Here is a 16631-nt window from a genome sequence, read left to right on the forward strand (position 1 = left end):
GGTTAAAAAGAAATGGAAAAAAATTACAAATGCACACTTGCATGACCTATGCCTACAGACTTACTGCTTTTACTCTATTCATCATCACATGCCTTTTGGAACTAGGTAAAACAGTTTTAACTGTCCTAGTGTGTAGGTGAATGTTAACACATTGAGCATTCACAATCTTTTCTGTAACTCAGACCCACTACACTGTGCCCTTTTGTATGCTTCCAGAAAATGTTTTTATTATAAAATGTATTATTCCATTGTATTTTGAGGGCATATATAATTAACCATTCAATAAACCTGGTCTTGGGCTACATGGGAATTACTGACATATTGGATGCATCGGTTAAACTCAATTTATGGTTATTTTTAAGTCAATATGAAATTCGCGCCACTTATATAAATAATGTGATATATTTCAGAGAACCTGGACTCTACACCTTCAAGAAAAAACATCTTTGAAGAAGGACCAATTGCAGGTTCTTCTAAGAAGAAGTCAAATCAATGCTAAATTGTGAACACAAAACATAAGGCTGGTACAGTAAATACAGGATGCCAACGGGTAATTTTATTTGCCCATATAATTTTAATATATAATCTAAAACAATGTACATTTTATGGGAAACCAACATTTATATTACATGTGTGAGAAATCCCTATAATGCAGAATAATACAGTAGAACAATATTGAATATGTTCAATTTTAAGTATACAGAAAATGTATTTAGCAGTGCATGAACAAAGGCCATGAGCTGAATTTTCTTTCAATATATCTATATAAAAAATAATGAGCAATTTACAGGTGTCTTTTTCTAATTGCAGCCGTTAGAGGTATGTATAATATATATATATATATTTATATATAAAGGTGCTGTACAATATATAAACATTTACAACCAGTACATCCATTTTGTTTCTTCTTGGCATTCCAAGGCCACAATTCGTAGTCATTTTACAGTAAATATAGATACACATTTCTCAGGAGAGGAGGATTCACATCATACCAACATACAGCACATTACATTAAATTAAGTCACACTGAGACAAATAAAACAATGCTCTGAGTATGGAAGAAAACAAACCCTTTTGTTACATCAATATTCTTTGCTTCCCAAGAACTGCTGACATGAGCAATGGTTAGAAAATAAGATATTACATTTTACAGCAACATTTGCAGAAAGATAAAAGAACAAAGGTTGCTCTCAAATACCTAACTGGAGATATTTTAAAATACATAAACTAAGTTCACAGTCAAACTTGAGAGAATTTGTACACATAGTCTATGCAGGTACAAAATGCAAACTAAAAGAGCAATCCCATTAACATTTTTGCATACATGCACTACCATTCATGTTTTAGAAATGATCTCTGATCATATTTCTCCCACTAAATGGATTGGGTACAATGTTTTTAACTTTCTTATTTAACTCAATTCAAGAGGAGCCGACTGAGTTTATATCAAACTTTGAAAACATGGTTGTCAAAGAGTGGGCACATATTTCATCACAGTCTAATAGTCGATATTGATAAAAGATCAACGTAATAAGTTACTAAACACACTTTCATAACATTTCGACTGATTTTGCCACTGTTGGTGTTCTTTTTAAAATCACTCTAGTCATCTGTTGCTACAAATCCAACTCTGATCAGCCATAAGAAATTATGGCACATAAATACTCCAGAAATTGACACTACCTTCATCTCATTCAAATATTAAATTACAATTTTGTTTTGGTATCTTTCCTCATCTTAGAGTGGTAAAAAAACAAGAGAATGGAATTCTTAAATTAGTTTCAGCCATTAGTATTTACTCATTTAAAATCTAATTTGAAAAGGTCAAAATATAAATTAGGTTTCCATTCCCTGATGCATTATCCTTCCTTCCTAACAAGGCAAATCACAAACATAAAAAAGTAAATTTTTTCCACAATAGGCACTGAAATGTAGCCTGATTTCAGAGACGTTTTTGTGCAGCAATACTATAAGAATAAACTTTGATGTCAAAATAGAAAAAAACCCATTATATTTCATCTTCTAAAAGTACAATAAAGTTTCATCAACAATTCCTCAGAGTACTTTTTCAGTTAATTACATTGCTATTCACCGGGTCTTTAGTAGGTGCAGGGTGAATACTTCTACAGTGTACATTTTATGAACATTTGTTTTCAATCAAGTGACCCAGGCTGATAATTGAAAGTTAGGAATTACACAGATACCAATGGACAGCATAACATAAGACATATTTAAACCACTCAATGAGAGAGAAATTGTAGTACATTCTGTTTTTAAACAGTGCACTCGAGAGTGGTAATTATTTATTGGATATGTAATGCTGTACTCTGGTCAGATGTTTAAAACACAGTGTCAATGATATAGTTTGAATACATATCTCACCGACAAAGCAATTTACTATGGGTTGTATTGTAAACAGGTGGGGTAGTGGTTGAGGGAGATAATGGAGCTGGTCTCTGGCATCCATTTTACATAATAATAGGATTTTTTTTCGTTTATTTGCCAAATAATGAATCTAATTATAACCCAATTACAAACTAAATATGTTCCACCTTTTCACAGTGTCCCTACAACATTAGAAATACAAGATTTGTCACACTCCTGGTTATAGGGAAATCCCAGAGACTCATAGCCAAATATATATAAAAAAAATATTTTTGGTATTGATAGTTTCAAATGAACATTAAGTAGTAATCCACTGATGCTGCAAATTCACTAAGGTTGAAACATGATTTCACACAGGGCCACAGTGTAAAGTAATTGGTATACAGAAGGTTTGATTACAATTGAAAATTATTTATTAAATAGATGTCAATTAAATTAGGTGGCTACTGAACCTCTAGTTAAATTGGGATGTTTGTTAGATGCTTAGCGTTATTTCCATTATGTTTCAGCCTAATTATACATAGCAGGGTATTTCCCCTTTGCACCATCAGTGCAATTTTAAAACCCTACTTAAAATATTTGCAAGACTGAATGCAGTGTGGGAATACTTTTTTTTTTAACTTTTGCTCAAAACAAAGTCTTATCTTAAGGTATGCACACATGCAACATGCCATTGAGCAGACATCCGATTTGAAACAAAATATTGCATGTTCTGTTAAAGAGGAAAACTGCAATTGATGAGGACAAAACAAATCAGGCAAATAGCTTGGCACAATAACACGAAGTGAGAAATTATCACATTGGCAATATATAATTTTGTTCAAGCTCCACAAGAATATCCAAACTACGTAGCAGTACAATGTCAAAAAAGAAGCAGAACACCTTCATAAAAGGAAGAGACACACCATGAAGTTGTGGAAGACTGTTCATTTTAAGCAACACTAGACGTCCTTCACGTAAGTTGCTTTTGTTTGCAGTCAATCGAAATAGGCACATTCTCTGCCCCCTGTACAGTATGTATTTCTTCTGAAAATTACCTAATCTGAAACAAGCGATGCTTTAGTTGACATCGATTACTAAAGTAATTACAGCTATAGACGTTTTTTCAATCACACCCGTTTGTCATTCACAATTGTCTCTGTAATTTTGCTGGCACTTGGAACTTTCCAAGGCCCAGGAGTTATGGGTGCTTTCCTCATCCCAGAACTTCCCTCAATCTTTGACAATGCATCATCTTTGGTTTTATCTATCACCTCGGAGATCTTTTCATTCTTTTGCTCTTTGCTTGAAAGAGCTGGTTCATCTGCTCGTCTCTTTTCCTCTGTGGTCTTTTCTGACCTCTTTCGACTATTTGTTTGTGTTTTGGTTTGATAAGAGATTGGATCACCAGAAGAAACTCTCTTTACTTTGTCATCTCCATTTATTTTTTTAGAAGACTCACAGGTCCTATCTGATGACTCAGCTTTTTCTTCAACACCTCTGCCCTTTGTTCCTGGAGATCTCTTCTCATTCTTCCTATGGCTGTTATGCAGTCCAGTGTCTGGTCTTGTATTTCCAGACTTTTCCCTTCTGTCCTTTGGGTGCTGAACATTTTCAGCCTTATCAAGAGTAGATTTTTTATTGTGACCTTTAGTGGATTTTTCCTTTTCAGTGTATACTTTGTCTCTACTCCCGTCAGTCTTTTGAGGCTTTTTAGGACTGACAGATCTACTTCGGTTTCTTTTCGGATAATCATTAGCAGCAACAGTACCTCTTGTATTGACTTCCAGGTTTGTAATATTTGATTTCCTTGGGCTCACAGATCTGTCTCTAACATCTCTATGTTTTCTTCTTGAATCATTTTTGCTTGGACTGACTACCAGTTCTTGATGCTCCTTGGAGTTTTTGTTGTCCGGCTTTCTTGGACTAACAGACCTGCTTCGCCTTGAATGGTCCCCTTTACCACTTTCCAATGGCTTCTTTTTCTCAGCATTCCTAGGACTGTTGGACCGGTCTCTCTTGTTGGCTTTCTTCTGGACTGAAGTTGCAAGCTTCACCTCAGGTCTTTCTTTCTCCAGTTGGGGAGAAGATGATGCAGTCTCTTTGTTCCTGGTTTCATCAGGAGCATTGTTGTTTGCTTCATCGTTGTTCTCAGATATGTGAACTTTCCTTACCGCTTCATCCGGTTTTGTTTGATGAGTTACTTCACTTGTGAAATCAGAATGGGTAGGAGAAGAAAACAGTAGCATCTCATCGTATATAACACTTGAAGAAGGATTTAAATTATCCACCTCACCTGAAATAAACAAAAACAAATCTGTTATTCAATATTTCATAAACTACAAATCAACAGGAATAAACAATTGTATTCACAGTACAATACCAGGAGTGCTTTAATCTACTGAGATACGGACAATCTTGTCATCCCATTTGGAAAATTAAGTGCTGGAGGAGGATTGAATGACTATTTTGGCTTGTTTGTAAATTCATGGTTTTAGCCACAAGTTGACTTTTGCTGTGGCAATGTATGAACCACTAAATCTGAAGACAATTGTGTTTTCCTGTAATCCATGCCCAGATGTGGAAATGAGGTAAACTGAAGTCTTGTAGGATTTTGCTACTGGATGACAGGATCACGGAGATAGTACTAGGCACTGAACACGTGATATTAAAAAGATTAAATCATGGCACTGCAGTACTTACAGTAACCAATTAATCTTCAGCTGCTAGACTAGCTTATTTTTTCCATGAAAAATTGATCATCAAAAATTAAAAGCAATATGTTTGCAGAGTGTAGATTTACATGATGAAAATGATGTGGAACATCAGCTTGTTCTACACCCTAGTTCTTCAATGGCATGACAACCACTTTTAAAAACTCCTTTTATCCTGTCCTGCTCTAAACCCTTAAGATGTTGCAGGTAATGCCAACTATGCCTCAACAAACCTTTTAAAAATATATTTTTTTCTCCCCCATTAGAACATTTGGAAGACAAATCAACATTAAATTGAGAAATGGGTAAACAGACCGAAGTCGTTTACTGATTCTAATAAAGTTGCCTCCCTCCGAGTTAGAAACATGTTCTGGTCTAGATCAAGTTATAGCTAATAATTTTCTAATACGCTTTCTGTGACTGGAGATGCTCTGGCCTGCAAGCACTTAAACTCTTGCAATGCCTGTGCCACTGGCAGTGTGAAAGTATAGCTTAAGTCACTGTAACGAGCATTATACAACATTTTGGTACAAGTTGAACCTAAGCCGGGTTCAAATGAAAAAAACTCAGTTTCATAAGACAATCCAATAACTTCTGAGTGCATGGCAGCAATTTGCATAACTTGAAGCATGCAAACATGCAGATAAGAGCAGGGATTGCAACAATCGCAGAAGCTGCACAACTTTCCACAGCATGATGTTAGGACATGGGTACATAGCTACATAGCATGTGCGTGTGGTGAATATATATATATATATATATATATATATATATATATATATATATATATATATATATATATATTTGATGTAATGGTTATCTTTGTCTACCAAATCAATTACTAATATGGACTGTATATAGTTACATTATACCTTTATGTGCAAGAAATTTAGATTCGCAATTACTGAGAGCGGGTATTGCTAGTCAAGCCACCGTAAAGTGAACATTGAAAAGAAGGCGAAAATGGGTTCATTATGAAAAGATTGTGATAAGGAAAAAAGATAGAGCTCAATCACAAGACATGCAAATTTACCAAGTCTTTAAGGAAAGACCAAGAAAAGCACTGAAAGCCTTAATGCTGATCAGGTTTCACGTAGGAGCAGAGACCGGAAGGAGCCAAACCTGAAGAAGGAAGAGAAAAAGCCTAGGACTACTGTACAATTCACACCAAAATCACAAAGCAGTCACCAAAAGATTGCACCAGAAAATATAATTGGCAAGCAGATCATGAAATGCAAAACTGGAGCTGTGAAATGTTGATTCCTTTTTTAAAAAGACATATTCAGCTTACCTAGAATATATGTTGTCAAATAATTATCTCGGCACTTACATGCACAACACAATTTACAAACCTTTTAAAACCACCTCGATGTAATAGTTTCAGAATGAGTTTTAAACTATTCAAACAAATAAAAGGAATATATCCGGGCCAGTACAAGGACGATTCGATAACTAAAGTGATTTGCATAAAAATTCAACCCTATCTACCTTGTGTGAATTCCAACACTATGTCCATTCTTTTGTCCATGGTCTACGTTGTGAATGCTTTAAGGTGAATGGTGCTGCCGGTTGTTAAATTCCAACTGGTGTGCCTTGATTTTTCGAATAGCTTCTATATCGCCCCAAAGCAAAAAGCTGCATTATTCAGACTCACGGGTTAAAACAAGGCGTGTGCTGATTTTCTTTGCATTGAGTTGAGACGTGTGAATTACATGTTTATTTTTGAAAACATTAACTAGTTTGAGAACCCACTTGCATCGGAGACACCCACCTACAATCAAAAACGCACACATTGATGCCCAACTTGGCCTTTTTAGCTAAATGAATGCAATATTTGTGATTGCTGACATCTTCAAAGTTGCAATATATTCATATTTTTATCTCTGTTCTCTGAATGAATGAATGGCATTCACTATTTGAAAAGTAAAGCTTCATTTTAGACATAACTTTCAGTCCTCTGGAATGAAACAGATGGTATTTACGCTATTGATGCAGTGTCTTCAACAACTGAAGGAATCAGCACCAGTTTATGTAAATGTTTCAAAGACAAACTTCGGAATTTAACATGTGGAGAATTAAAAGCATTATATATGTGTTTCGCAGACTGTGAACTACCATTATGCTAAGAGCAACATTAAATAGCCTAATAATAGAAACATTTTGACAATGATTGAAAAAGCACACATAGTACAAGAGTAATGTACAAAATCCATTTTAGGAGCATATTAGAAAAAAACAAAACCTCTATTTTGTTGTAGAGGAACCCAGTCGTACTAAACGAACTAGTAGGTTTAACAGGGATCTTTCACTCTGCCGCAAAACTTAGCTATAATACTGAATTAAACCTGGTCTGAGGTTTTTTAGGCAGAATATATGGGTCCCTTCGAAAGTTAAGGTGTAGTGCTACTTCGGTGCTACAAGTGAAAACTTATACTCAGTACTTGATTTGAGCATGTGAATTAAGGTGCTCGGCACCGACACTTAATTGCCAACACGAGCACGTATGACAGCTGGCACATGTGGCACGGTTTGTGTAATTTAGAGATGAGCAGAACAACAGCTGTTATTAATTCAATACACACTGAATACAACTAATACCTGCCGCCCTGGCCATCCTTATATCTTTGGGGTGCCGCAAACATTCTAAATTATCACACTTGTAGCAGTATGTTGGTTAGTAATTGTGTAGGTACAGTCATTGTCAGCACTGGAAGTGCCATGGGTGGTGCAAGCTGCGGTGGCATCGGGGGCGAGCCCCTGGAATTTATTATTATTATTTTACAAATTAAGCACAGATACACTTCTTACTTAAATCAGTGCCACTCGTCTGAGTTTTTTCAGTTTAGAGGCGTTGGAATCAATCTTAAAGTCAGTAACTTTAAAGGAAATCTACATAAAAGGAAGGCCATACAATATGTAAAGTCAGATTGGAAGTGGTCAACCTTAAAATCAAAGCAATATTCCCAGAACACTAAATCATATCAGCAGGATGAGTGATTTTTTTGGCTTTTGTCCAACAACATAGAATGTGAAAGCTCTTTGCACAATGGCTAAAATGGATGATTTCCACTAGCACGGATAGCTTTGTTAAAGAGGGCGGCATTGCATTAACAAGGAATCGCTGAGTGATGCCTAGTTGCAGTAGTGGAGAGGTCCCATTCCCTTCACATTATTTTAGCTGCATTCTTTCTGTACACATACCGATCCAATTTCCATCCTTCAGACATCTGAACTGCATGCATTGATGGGGTACTTTATTGAGTTATGCGCAGCGCAATCCCTTTTGCCAATTTTTCCCTGGTCATCAGCAAATTATATATGTACTTGATATTCGTTATTAAAGGTCTCCCTTACACATATAAGGTAGACTCATTTCCACTTGCCAGTCAATTTTCCGGTTTGACCAATGCCTTTCAAACTGTAAAAAATGTGTTTATACACTTCAGTTCACAGAGAATGCACCATAAAGATTGCGGAAACTCGTCAGGTCTTCTAAAACTTGAGGAAGCCTTTCCCTTTTTTTTTTTATTCCAGGTCTCCTACATATACAGTGAGATGATTGCTTGAATGGAAAAAAAAATGTCAACATCAAGGGCCAAAAACAAATTAAATGTGATGTAGCTCCGAGTAATTACCAGTGGCTGAGATTAATTCAAACATTCCACCTATCACTTTTTATTTACTTCAGAGCGGCGCCAGAGTATGAAGGGTATAGCCAGAAGTGAGTCCCCTGCTCACCATGTTATTGGAGCAAAGTTGCACCCCTCTGAAGATGATGATGAAGCAGATTTGTAAAGGGCACAGATGCTCCTAGGAGTGTACCAACTATGGTGAAACTGTTCTTGGGTTGCTTGTGTTCCGCTTCAGAGAGAGCCTGGACTGGCAGTGCGGGCCAAACTGTTCCTACAGGGGCAGGACCAAGGCTGATTTTCATATAGCTGGATAGAATAGCACAAAAACGACTGACTGGTATGCAGCCTAAACGAGTGGCTGGGATTCTTTCAAGCATCCCACCCACTATTTTTTAATGTAATTCAATGTGATGCCGTAAGTTCGACAGGTATGCCAAATGATGGTCACTGGAAAAAAGCTTCACCCAACTGAAGCGCCTTAAGTAGAGTGAAGCCAGTCCGGTTCAGAATGACCTGGCCTGGCAGTTCGGGCTGGACTGCTTACTGTAGCACGATGAAGACTGATTTGCATATAGCTGGGCATACTAACACGTGGCAGGGTGGGCAAGAAAACAATGGACTGGGATGCACCCCCTGGTAATTACCAGTGGCTAATATTAAGTCAAGAATTCCATATATTACTTTTTGGCTTACTTCAGTGATTGGAATGATGAGCACAAAAAGGGACACCCATCCACTGCATATGTAAAGCACAGAGGAATATTTACTTTAACCATATCCAATCCATGAAATGCAAAGTGCATCATCCAAGATCAATTAATTCTCTTCATTTGACGTGTAAGGTCCTGTATAAATTACATGTTTTTTCTGACTTGGTTGCTCGCAATTTTGTAAACTGTCCCCATCTTCCTCTATAGATACTAGATGTTGAGTTTGTTTTTCTAGGATATCAAATTATACAGAGTTTTTTAACGTGAGTGTACAGACAATCCTGTGTACTGAAAGAACAGAGATACTTCGCAGAGTAACTGAAAACATAACACTCGCACTCCTTATTCCGGTTTAGGGTGTAAATGTGACTACTTATATATAAAAAAAATAAAAAGCGCACTAATTAAGTTAGATACAGGAGACAGGGCCTCTGCATGAGCGCCTGTTTTACCTCCATCTGATTTTTGTAAAATATATGTCTCACCTAAAAATATTTGTTTAAATATCGATGGACTATCAAGAGGCAGACATAAGAGGACTTTTACTGTAACGTTTGGCCCTACGTTTATTGAAAAGTAACCTTGTGCAGATTAAATCATTCGTTATGACACAACACAGCGTTTTGCTTTCATGATGCAACTTACAAGCCAACGAAATCCTACAGAAACCCACCACCAAAGCGCAATATAGATGGATGTGACTTACTGTGGTCCGGTATTAAGCCTGTTCCAGGTCTCAAAAGAAGAAGAACTTTAGTTCCCCCTGCTTGGATCAGATCAATGGCACGGGTGTGGGTGATACCTTGAGTAGGCTCTCCGTTGATTTCAACAATTTGGTCACCAACCTAAAAGACACCAAAAGAAATAACAGATATTAATAGTCACTACCAGTGGGTTCAATGCTGTTTCGGTGTAAAACAGTGTAAACAAAAGGTGCCCGACACACGACTGATGCAATGCTGTCATGGCAGAGGCAAGAGTCCACATCATTACTTAATTAAAATAGCCAGCTATGGGCAATGTTCCATAATTTAAGACAACTAGGCGAATTCCTTTAGAAGTATAGTTAGCAAACAATGTTGTGAAGAGAGCAACTGAAACAGGCAATGCCTAAAAACCAATAATTCTGGCTATAATGTCCTAACGTGCACAAATGCTCTTTGCATGCACAAACGCTGTGTTTTGAAGCCCGGCTTTTTGGCTTTGACGAAGCTGATCAAAAAAGTAGCAAATTATATATATTTTTTTATAGAATGCATACAGGCAGTAAAAAATGAAATGTGACCGCCTGATGGTTGAGTTTACTCTTCAGATGTAAACTAGTTCCTTATGCATTCCAATGTAAGCAGTTCCTAGAGGGCAGAATGATACAATACATATTCAATAGCATGAGACGGAGAGCAATACTTCTCTAGGTGGAGCCAAAAACCACTCTATTCATATTTAGGAATTGTTTGGTCAGCAGACAGCTGTGATATCCCTTCAATCACTCTTTCAAACAATGCACCCTCAAATTGGGAGGAGAGGGTGCTAGCCTGAAGTACTGATCATGACGACTATTTATTTCAGTACGGACCAACTCACTAACAGTAAAGGAAGCATTGCTTGACTTGTACAAAAATAATACCTACAAAGCCTGTGGACCAACATCAGCCAATAAGCTGGGCTACCAAAGAAGATCTGAAAATATGCATCTAGAAATTAGTTGGTTAAATAATTGCACGATTCAGGACCCAATGTGCCCGAGAAGCTGTCAGTGCTCCTGAACTGGATTCCGAAACTCAAAGGGAGCAGGGAGATCGCGGTCAGTGGGTGAGCTGTTTCATCATGGTCTTTCTTTGAGCTTTAATGCAGACATATGATCAACTGGCAATTGAGAATGTTGAATTGATTGCACGGCTTTCTGGGGATGGGGAAAAGGAGTTACAAGAACTGGTAAATTGTGCTGATCACCATCATGGAACACAGAAGGTATCTGATGTCTACCGAATGTTTTGCAGCAATGCTTAGCAGAACAGTACAGGCTTTCGGATACTGTCGGCCTTTGTAGAACAGCGCCTGCAACACATGTTGTTCATGTGATGGCATTTCACAGAGGTGTTTCAGCAACAGTACACAAAGCACAACAAACTCTAAAGTGAAGGAACTGCTAATCACACGAGGAATGTAGGCTGTGTGTGGTCCTATGTCTAAGTACCAAAACCCCATGAAGGTTCAAGTTCTAGGCAGTAAACTCCTTTGTGCATGGCCTTTATTTTTTTTAAATAAGAATTGTTACGTTTAGACCATTAGCAGTGGGATGTGCCCACCTGCACCTGAAGGACCATATCAGCCCTCTCTTGCACGAGACTGTTTAACTCTTGATTACCTATGCAATTTGCCCATTATGTAATCGGCTTGGCCTTTGACATTACTGGGAAGCTTCAAGATTACTAAGAAGTGACACTTCCCTGAGTAAACACCTATATGCAGTGGGGCTGCTAAGAAAACAGAAAGATCTAAAGTTATAGCCCTGTAGAACCCCGAGCGAGTTATATCTATAAGTTCATTATTATTATTTTAGAGTCTATCCAGGAAATAAAATGACTGAAATTTTCAGTTCTATTGAACTTCATACTTTGGGTATTGCAATTAAGTACACTATTGTATTTATAACTCAGCCAGCACTACTAGTATTTTAAGACTTGAACTCCTGTTCCTAGGGTTATGATGCACGTAAACCCTAGAGAGACTGATCCCCCACTATGCAATATGTGTTATTGATTACATAGGTTTTAAGGAAAAGGGCTGTATTTAGCACTTGTTCATGTATACAACTGTTTACAAAACAGGTCTTTTGGAGTATAGTTTGCACAAGTTATCCACGACAGATTTTTTAAATATGCACTTTTGAATTATCTCTTGCCCTTATTGAGCTTATACCTCATATTATTACTACTCTCTTTTTAAATATTTCCTTCCTCTTCATTTTATTGATCCAGTATTTTAGCTTGAATATGGCTGCTTTTAATGCTGCTATATGCATACACATTTTAAGAGCTTTGGTTCCACATTAGGCGTTGGTTGGACAGTACCAGACCAGTAAGAACTATGATACGGTCTACACATCTACTATTGGTCCTACGAGGCACCAGCTGTACTCCATGAACTTGTTTTGCATTACATGTTTATATTATAGTGTAATTGAATTATATGCATTATTGTTTTATGGAGTGAAATTTCCTAAATAAACATTTTAAACGAATGATGTCTACCGAAAGCAATACTAATGTTTCAAATTGTCTTGCAGCAATGCTTAGCAGAACAGTACAGGTTTTCGAACATTGTTGGACCTTTTAGCACAGCGCCTGCTATACAACAGATATTCATGTGATGGTGTTTCACAGAGGTGTTTCAGCAACAGTACCTAAAGTACACCAAACACTAGCCCGAAGGAACTGCTAATCACATGTGAAATGTAGGCTGTGTGTGGTCCTATGTCTAAGTACCAAAATGCCACGAAGGATCTCATTCTAGGCAGCAAACTTGTTTGTGCATTGCCTTTTTTTAATTAAGGAGTGTTAAGTTTAGACTATTAGCAGTGGGATGTTCCCACCTGCACCTGAAAGGCCATCTAAGCCCCCATCCCTCACTGGAATGTTAAACTTTTGATTGCCTATAAGCAAAAAAAGCAGAAAATCAAAAACTGGATTTAATTTTGCTTTTTATGTTGCCAGGTAGCTCAACAAGCGATACCATCAACCATTCCTCGCCCGTAAGCCCATAAAATACTGCCTTCTGGGATTTGGAGTTTCATTTTTAATACTATCATGAGAGCTGGAAATATATGGGATTCAGCCGAATTGAATAGCCGTCATCCTTTATTTTGACACCCTGAACCACAGATATTTTCTCTTTGTTTCAACAATTGCCTTTGTCTATCGTCACAGCATGCATTCCCACTCTTGGGGCTAGAAAAGTGACTACTTCCTTTCCCCAGAAACAACTTTCTTGACCCGGAACATGTGACCTTCCATACTTGGCGTGAGCAGCCTTCCTCCTCTCACTCACACCATCCAACGTCTCCTTAGAAGGCATCTCCGTCTGCATCCAAATGCGGCTCAAATTTGACCCCGGAACTCTTCCTTTCATCAAGGCAAAAGGTGACACTATGGTTTCTGTGTTAGGTGTAGTGCGAATTTCCCACAATAAATGTGTTACCTCCAACATCCAGTCTAAACTATTTACCAATAACAATTGCATGTTTTACTTAATTATTCTGTTGCAACGCTCCACCAGGCTATTGCTCCTGGGGTGATATAATGACGTTGTGATGTGCTTACTCCCAAACCCCTTAAGGAAATCTTCAAATTCCAGGGAGACAAAGAGTGGCCCATTATTGGAGATGAGTTCATCTGGCACACTTTCTGGCACACCTTCTCTCAAAAACAATTTCTCCAACATACTCGTCCCTGCACAAGATATGTTATTTACAAGCTCAACTGCTGGCCATCTAGAATGATAGTCAATCTCCACAATGCCATACTTCTTCAGGGACTGCATTCATGCCACTCGGAATTGTCATCTCTGTTGTATCACTGGCCACCAAAGACACACATTCCCTGACAAAATGTTCCACCTCCCTGTCCATTCCAGCCCACTAAAACATGTCCCTCACTTTCCTCTTCAAGGCCCTCATCCCTATATAACCTTCAAGCACCGAAGCCACCACTTTGGATTTCAAATATGAGGAACAGCTAGAACATCTGACCTACACACAAACTCCTTGACCACAGAGTTCAGGGCCAATATGTCTGTATACATCCAACATGGCATCCAACATTCTGCCGATGGACACCTGTTCCTAACATATGTCAGTATTTGCTTTCAAGTACTGTCCTGCTGCAAGGCCTCCATCCAATCCTGCTCAATAATAGCCTCCTGGACTGCAATTGACAATTCATTGACCAGAATCTCATCATCAGCCTTCCAAGATGTTTCACACTTCTGAGTCTCAACTAGTAATCTCGAAAGGCAGTCAGCCATCACATTTTTAACACCAGGAATATACACCATCCGATAACAGTAATCCTGTAACCGGTACTGCAATTTAGCAATTCTCTGTGATGATCTACCCACTCCTTTTGCAGTAAATAGATTAACCAACTGTTTGTGGTCCACTCGTACTTCACATTCTCATCCCCACAAATACTGACGGAAATGATGTACTCCCCACCAGCAAACTAGCACCTCACTCTCTACCACAGAATAAGATCTTTCAGCACTCCTTAGACGTCAGCTTGCGAAAGTAATAACTTTGGCCTTCCCATTTCTTCTCTGCATTAAGCCTGCTCCCAACCCATGCTGGCTGGCATCTGTGACCATGATGTTGAAATCCTAGGTATCAAATAGTTTAAGTGGAATGGCTTTAGCCACCACACCCTTAATGTGCTCAAACTCATGGTTACACTCCTCACCCCATACATATTTCTCACCTTTCTTGAGGAGAGCACGCAAAGGATGTGTTCTCTCAGCACATCTTGAAATGAACAATGCATAAATTTCCATAAGGCCCATAAAGAATCACAATTGGTACTTGCCTTCAGGAACAGGAGCTTCTACGGTCGCCTTCAGACAATTTTCCTTTGGTTCCACTGCTTGCGCAGGTCAATAGTGCCCTAAATAATCCACACTTTCCACTCCAAAAATACATTTTTCTGTCCTCAACTTAACACCCGTCTCCAACATCGTTAATACCTGAGCCACTTTCCGGTCATGCTCAGTTTTGTTCTCCACATACACCAACAGATCGTCTTGGAAGTAGGTAGCTCCCCCCACTCCTCTAAACATAGTATCCATTAAGCGCTGAAAAACAGCAGGTGCAGAGGCCAGCCCAAAAGGCATGCTCTTGAAATGGAAGGCTCCTTCAGGGATGATAAAGGAAGTGACATTTCAAAAGTTCTGATCCAAGATAGCCTAGTAGTAAGCAGATGCCATATTCAAAGTAGAAAATACTTTGGCTCCTTTTACCAAGGAAAGCATCTGAGTGATGTTGGGTAAGGGATACCTGTCGTTAAGAGGGGTCTGTCGTGTCTGTGCCTCAGAGACAGTTCACTGCCAAATTCAAGCTGTTCCTGGCATTTCGCCGCTGCAATCAAGCCTGTTTCAAGTGTAAGACTGTCTAAAGGCAAAAGGTATAGTGCTTGCTATGTGTACACGCCACAGCAGCACCATCTTGTGTGTATCGAGCTGATTCAAGGTGGCGGACTGGCAAACAGTACATCGCTCACTACATGCACTGTGACATGCACGTCACAACGGCCGCCATCTTATGCACTAGGACCACGCAGCTGCCTGCTTGCCGGTTTGTACATCACTTGGTGGCCATATTGGGCTTGATGGGAGCCAATTAACCAGTGGTCTAGTTAACCACAATTGTCATCTCATGGCAGCCATTATTCAGGAAATTTGAAGAGTATATTCGGTGACGTTCACACCTTACAGAATGATCACGATATCTTGGCATTAAGTGCATTTGTGCGCTTGGTGATGCGCACACCTTGATGTGAATATTATTATTATTTAAAAGGCATAAAGTTGCAGCCGTTGTGTATGACAGTCATTGGTTTACAGCCAATTTTGAAACCTTCTTCTACAGCATAACTGTTGTGTGCTCAGTGATGCGCACACCCTATACATCTGTCTCATCCAGGAAAGAGCTGCCCCTGGCACAGACACTCAGTGGGGCGCACACCTAGTATGTTGCCATAGTGGCATGTGGGCATTGTGCATCACTGTGTGTTGTGCTCTACTGAAGTATAAACTATAATAACCTTGCATCAGTAAAGTACACTTGAAGCATCACATGTTATGTTAAGGTGGTTGATGAAATCATAAATATAATACTTATATCTTTTGGGCAACATTCAGCAAAATATAATTCCTCCATCTTCATTTCTTCGTAGTCCTGGCCATCCTTCCATAGATTAGGAACAATGGAAGGAGGGTTTGGGGTCTTACTAGGATGCTATTGATGGAGATGATTTAACTCACAAAAAGAACTTTTCATTATTGAAAAGAAATGTGGGTCCGGAAGGCTAAATATTAAAGCATCTTTCAGGCCGGACTGTATTGGGTGAAGAGGATGTGGAAGAAGAATATGCATGTAAAATTTTGGATGTGAGGTTTAAACCCCATAGAAATGTGGTTCTAGAAAAACCTGTAACATTAAT

The 16631-nt window shown here is 38.5% G+C and overlaps 1 protein-coding gene across 2 annotated transcripts in view; it reads right to left on the reverse strand.

The window, feature by feature from the left end:
* Window positions 1-534: 534 nt before the first annotated feature.
* MAGI3 (membrane associated guanylate kinase, WW and PDZ domain containing 3) overlaps window positions 535-16631 on the reverse strand; it is a 1323293-nt gene continuing 1307196 nt past the window's right edge. The window contains exons 20-22 of one of the 2 annotated variants that reach the window (XM_086923327.1): window positions 10127-10265; window positions 6112-6200; window positions 535-4660 (exon numbers count right to left, since the gene is read on the reverse strand). In XM_086923327.1, coding sequence (XP_086779453.1) covers window positions 6151-6200; window positions 10127-10265 — 189 coding nt within the window. In that variant the 3' untranslated portion in view covers window positions 535-4660; window positions 6112-6150. The remainder of the gene's footprint in view (window positions 4661-6111; window positions 6201-10126; window positions 10266-16631) is intronic. The other variant, XM_086923326.1, reaches the window with a different exon arrangement.

This window comes from Lissotriton vulgaris, chromosome 5 (assembly GCF_964263255.1).
Source record: "Lissotriton vulgaris chromosome 5, aLisVul1.2, whole genome shotgun sequence".
Lineage (NCBI taxonomy): Eukaryota > Metazoa > Chordata > Amphibia > Caudata > Salamandridae > Lissotriton > Lissotriton vulgaris.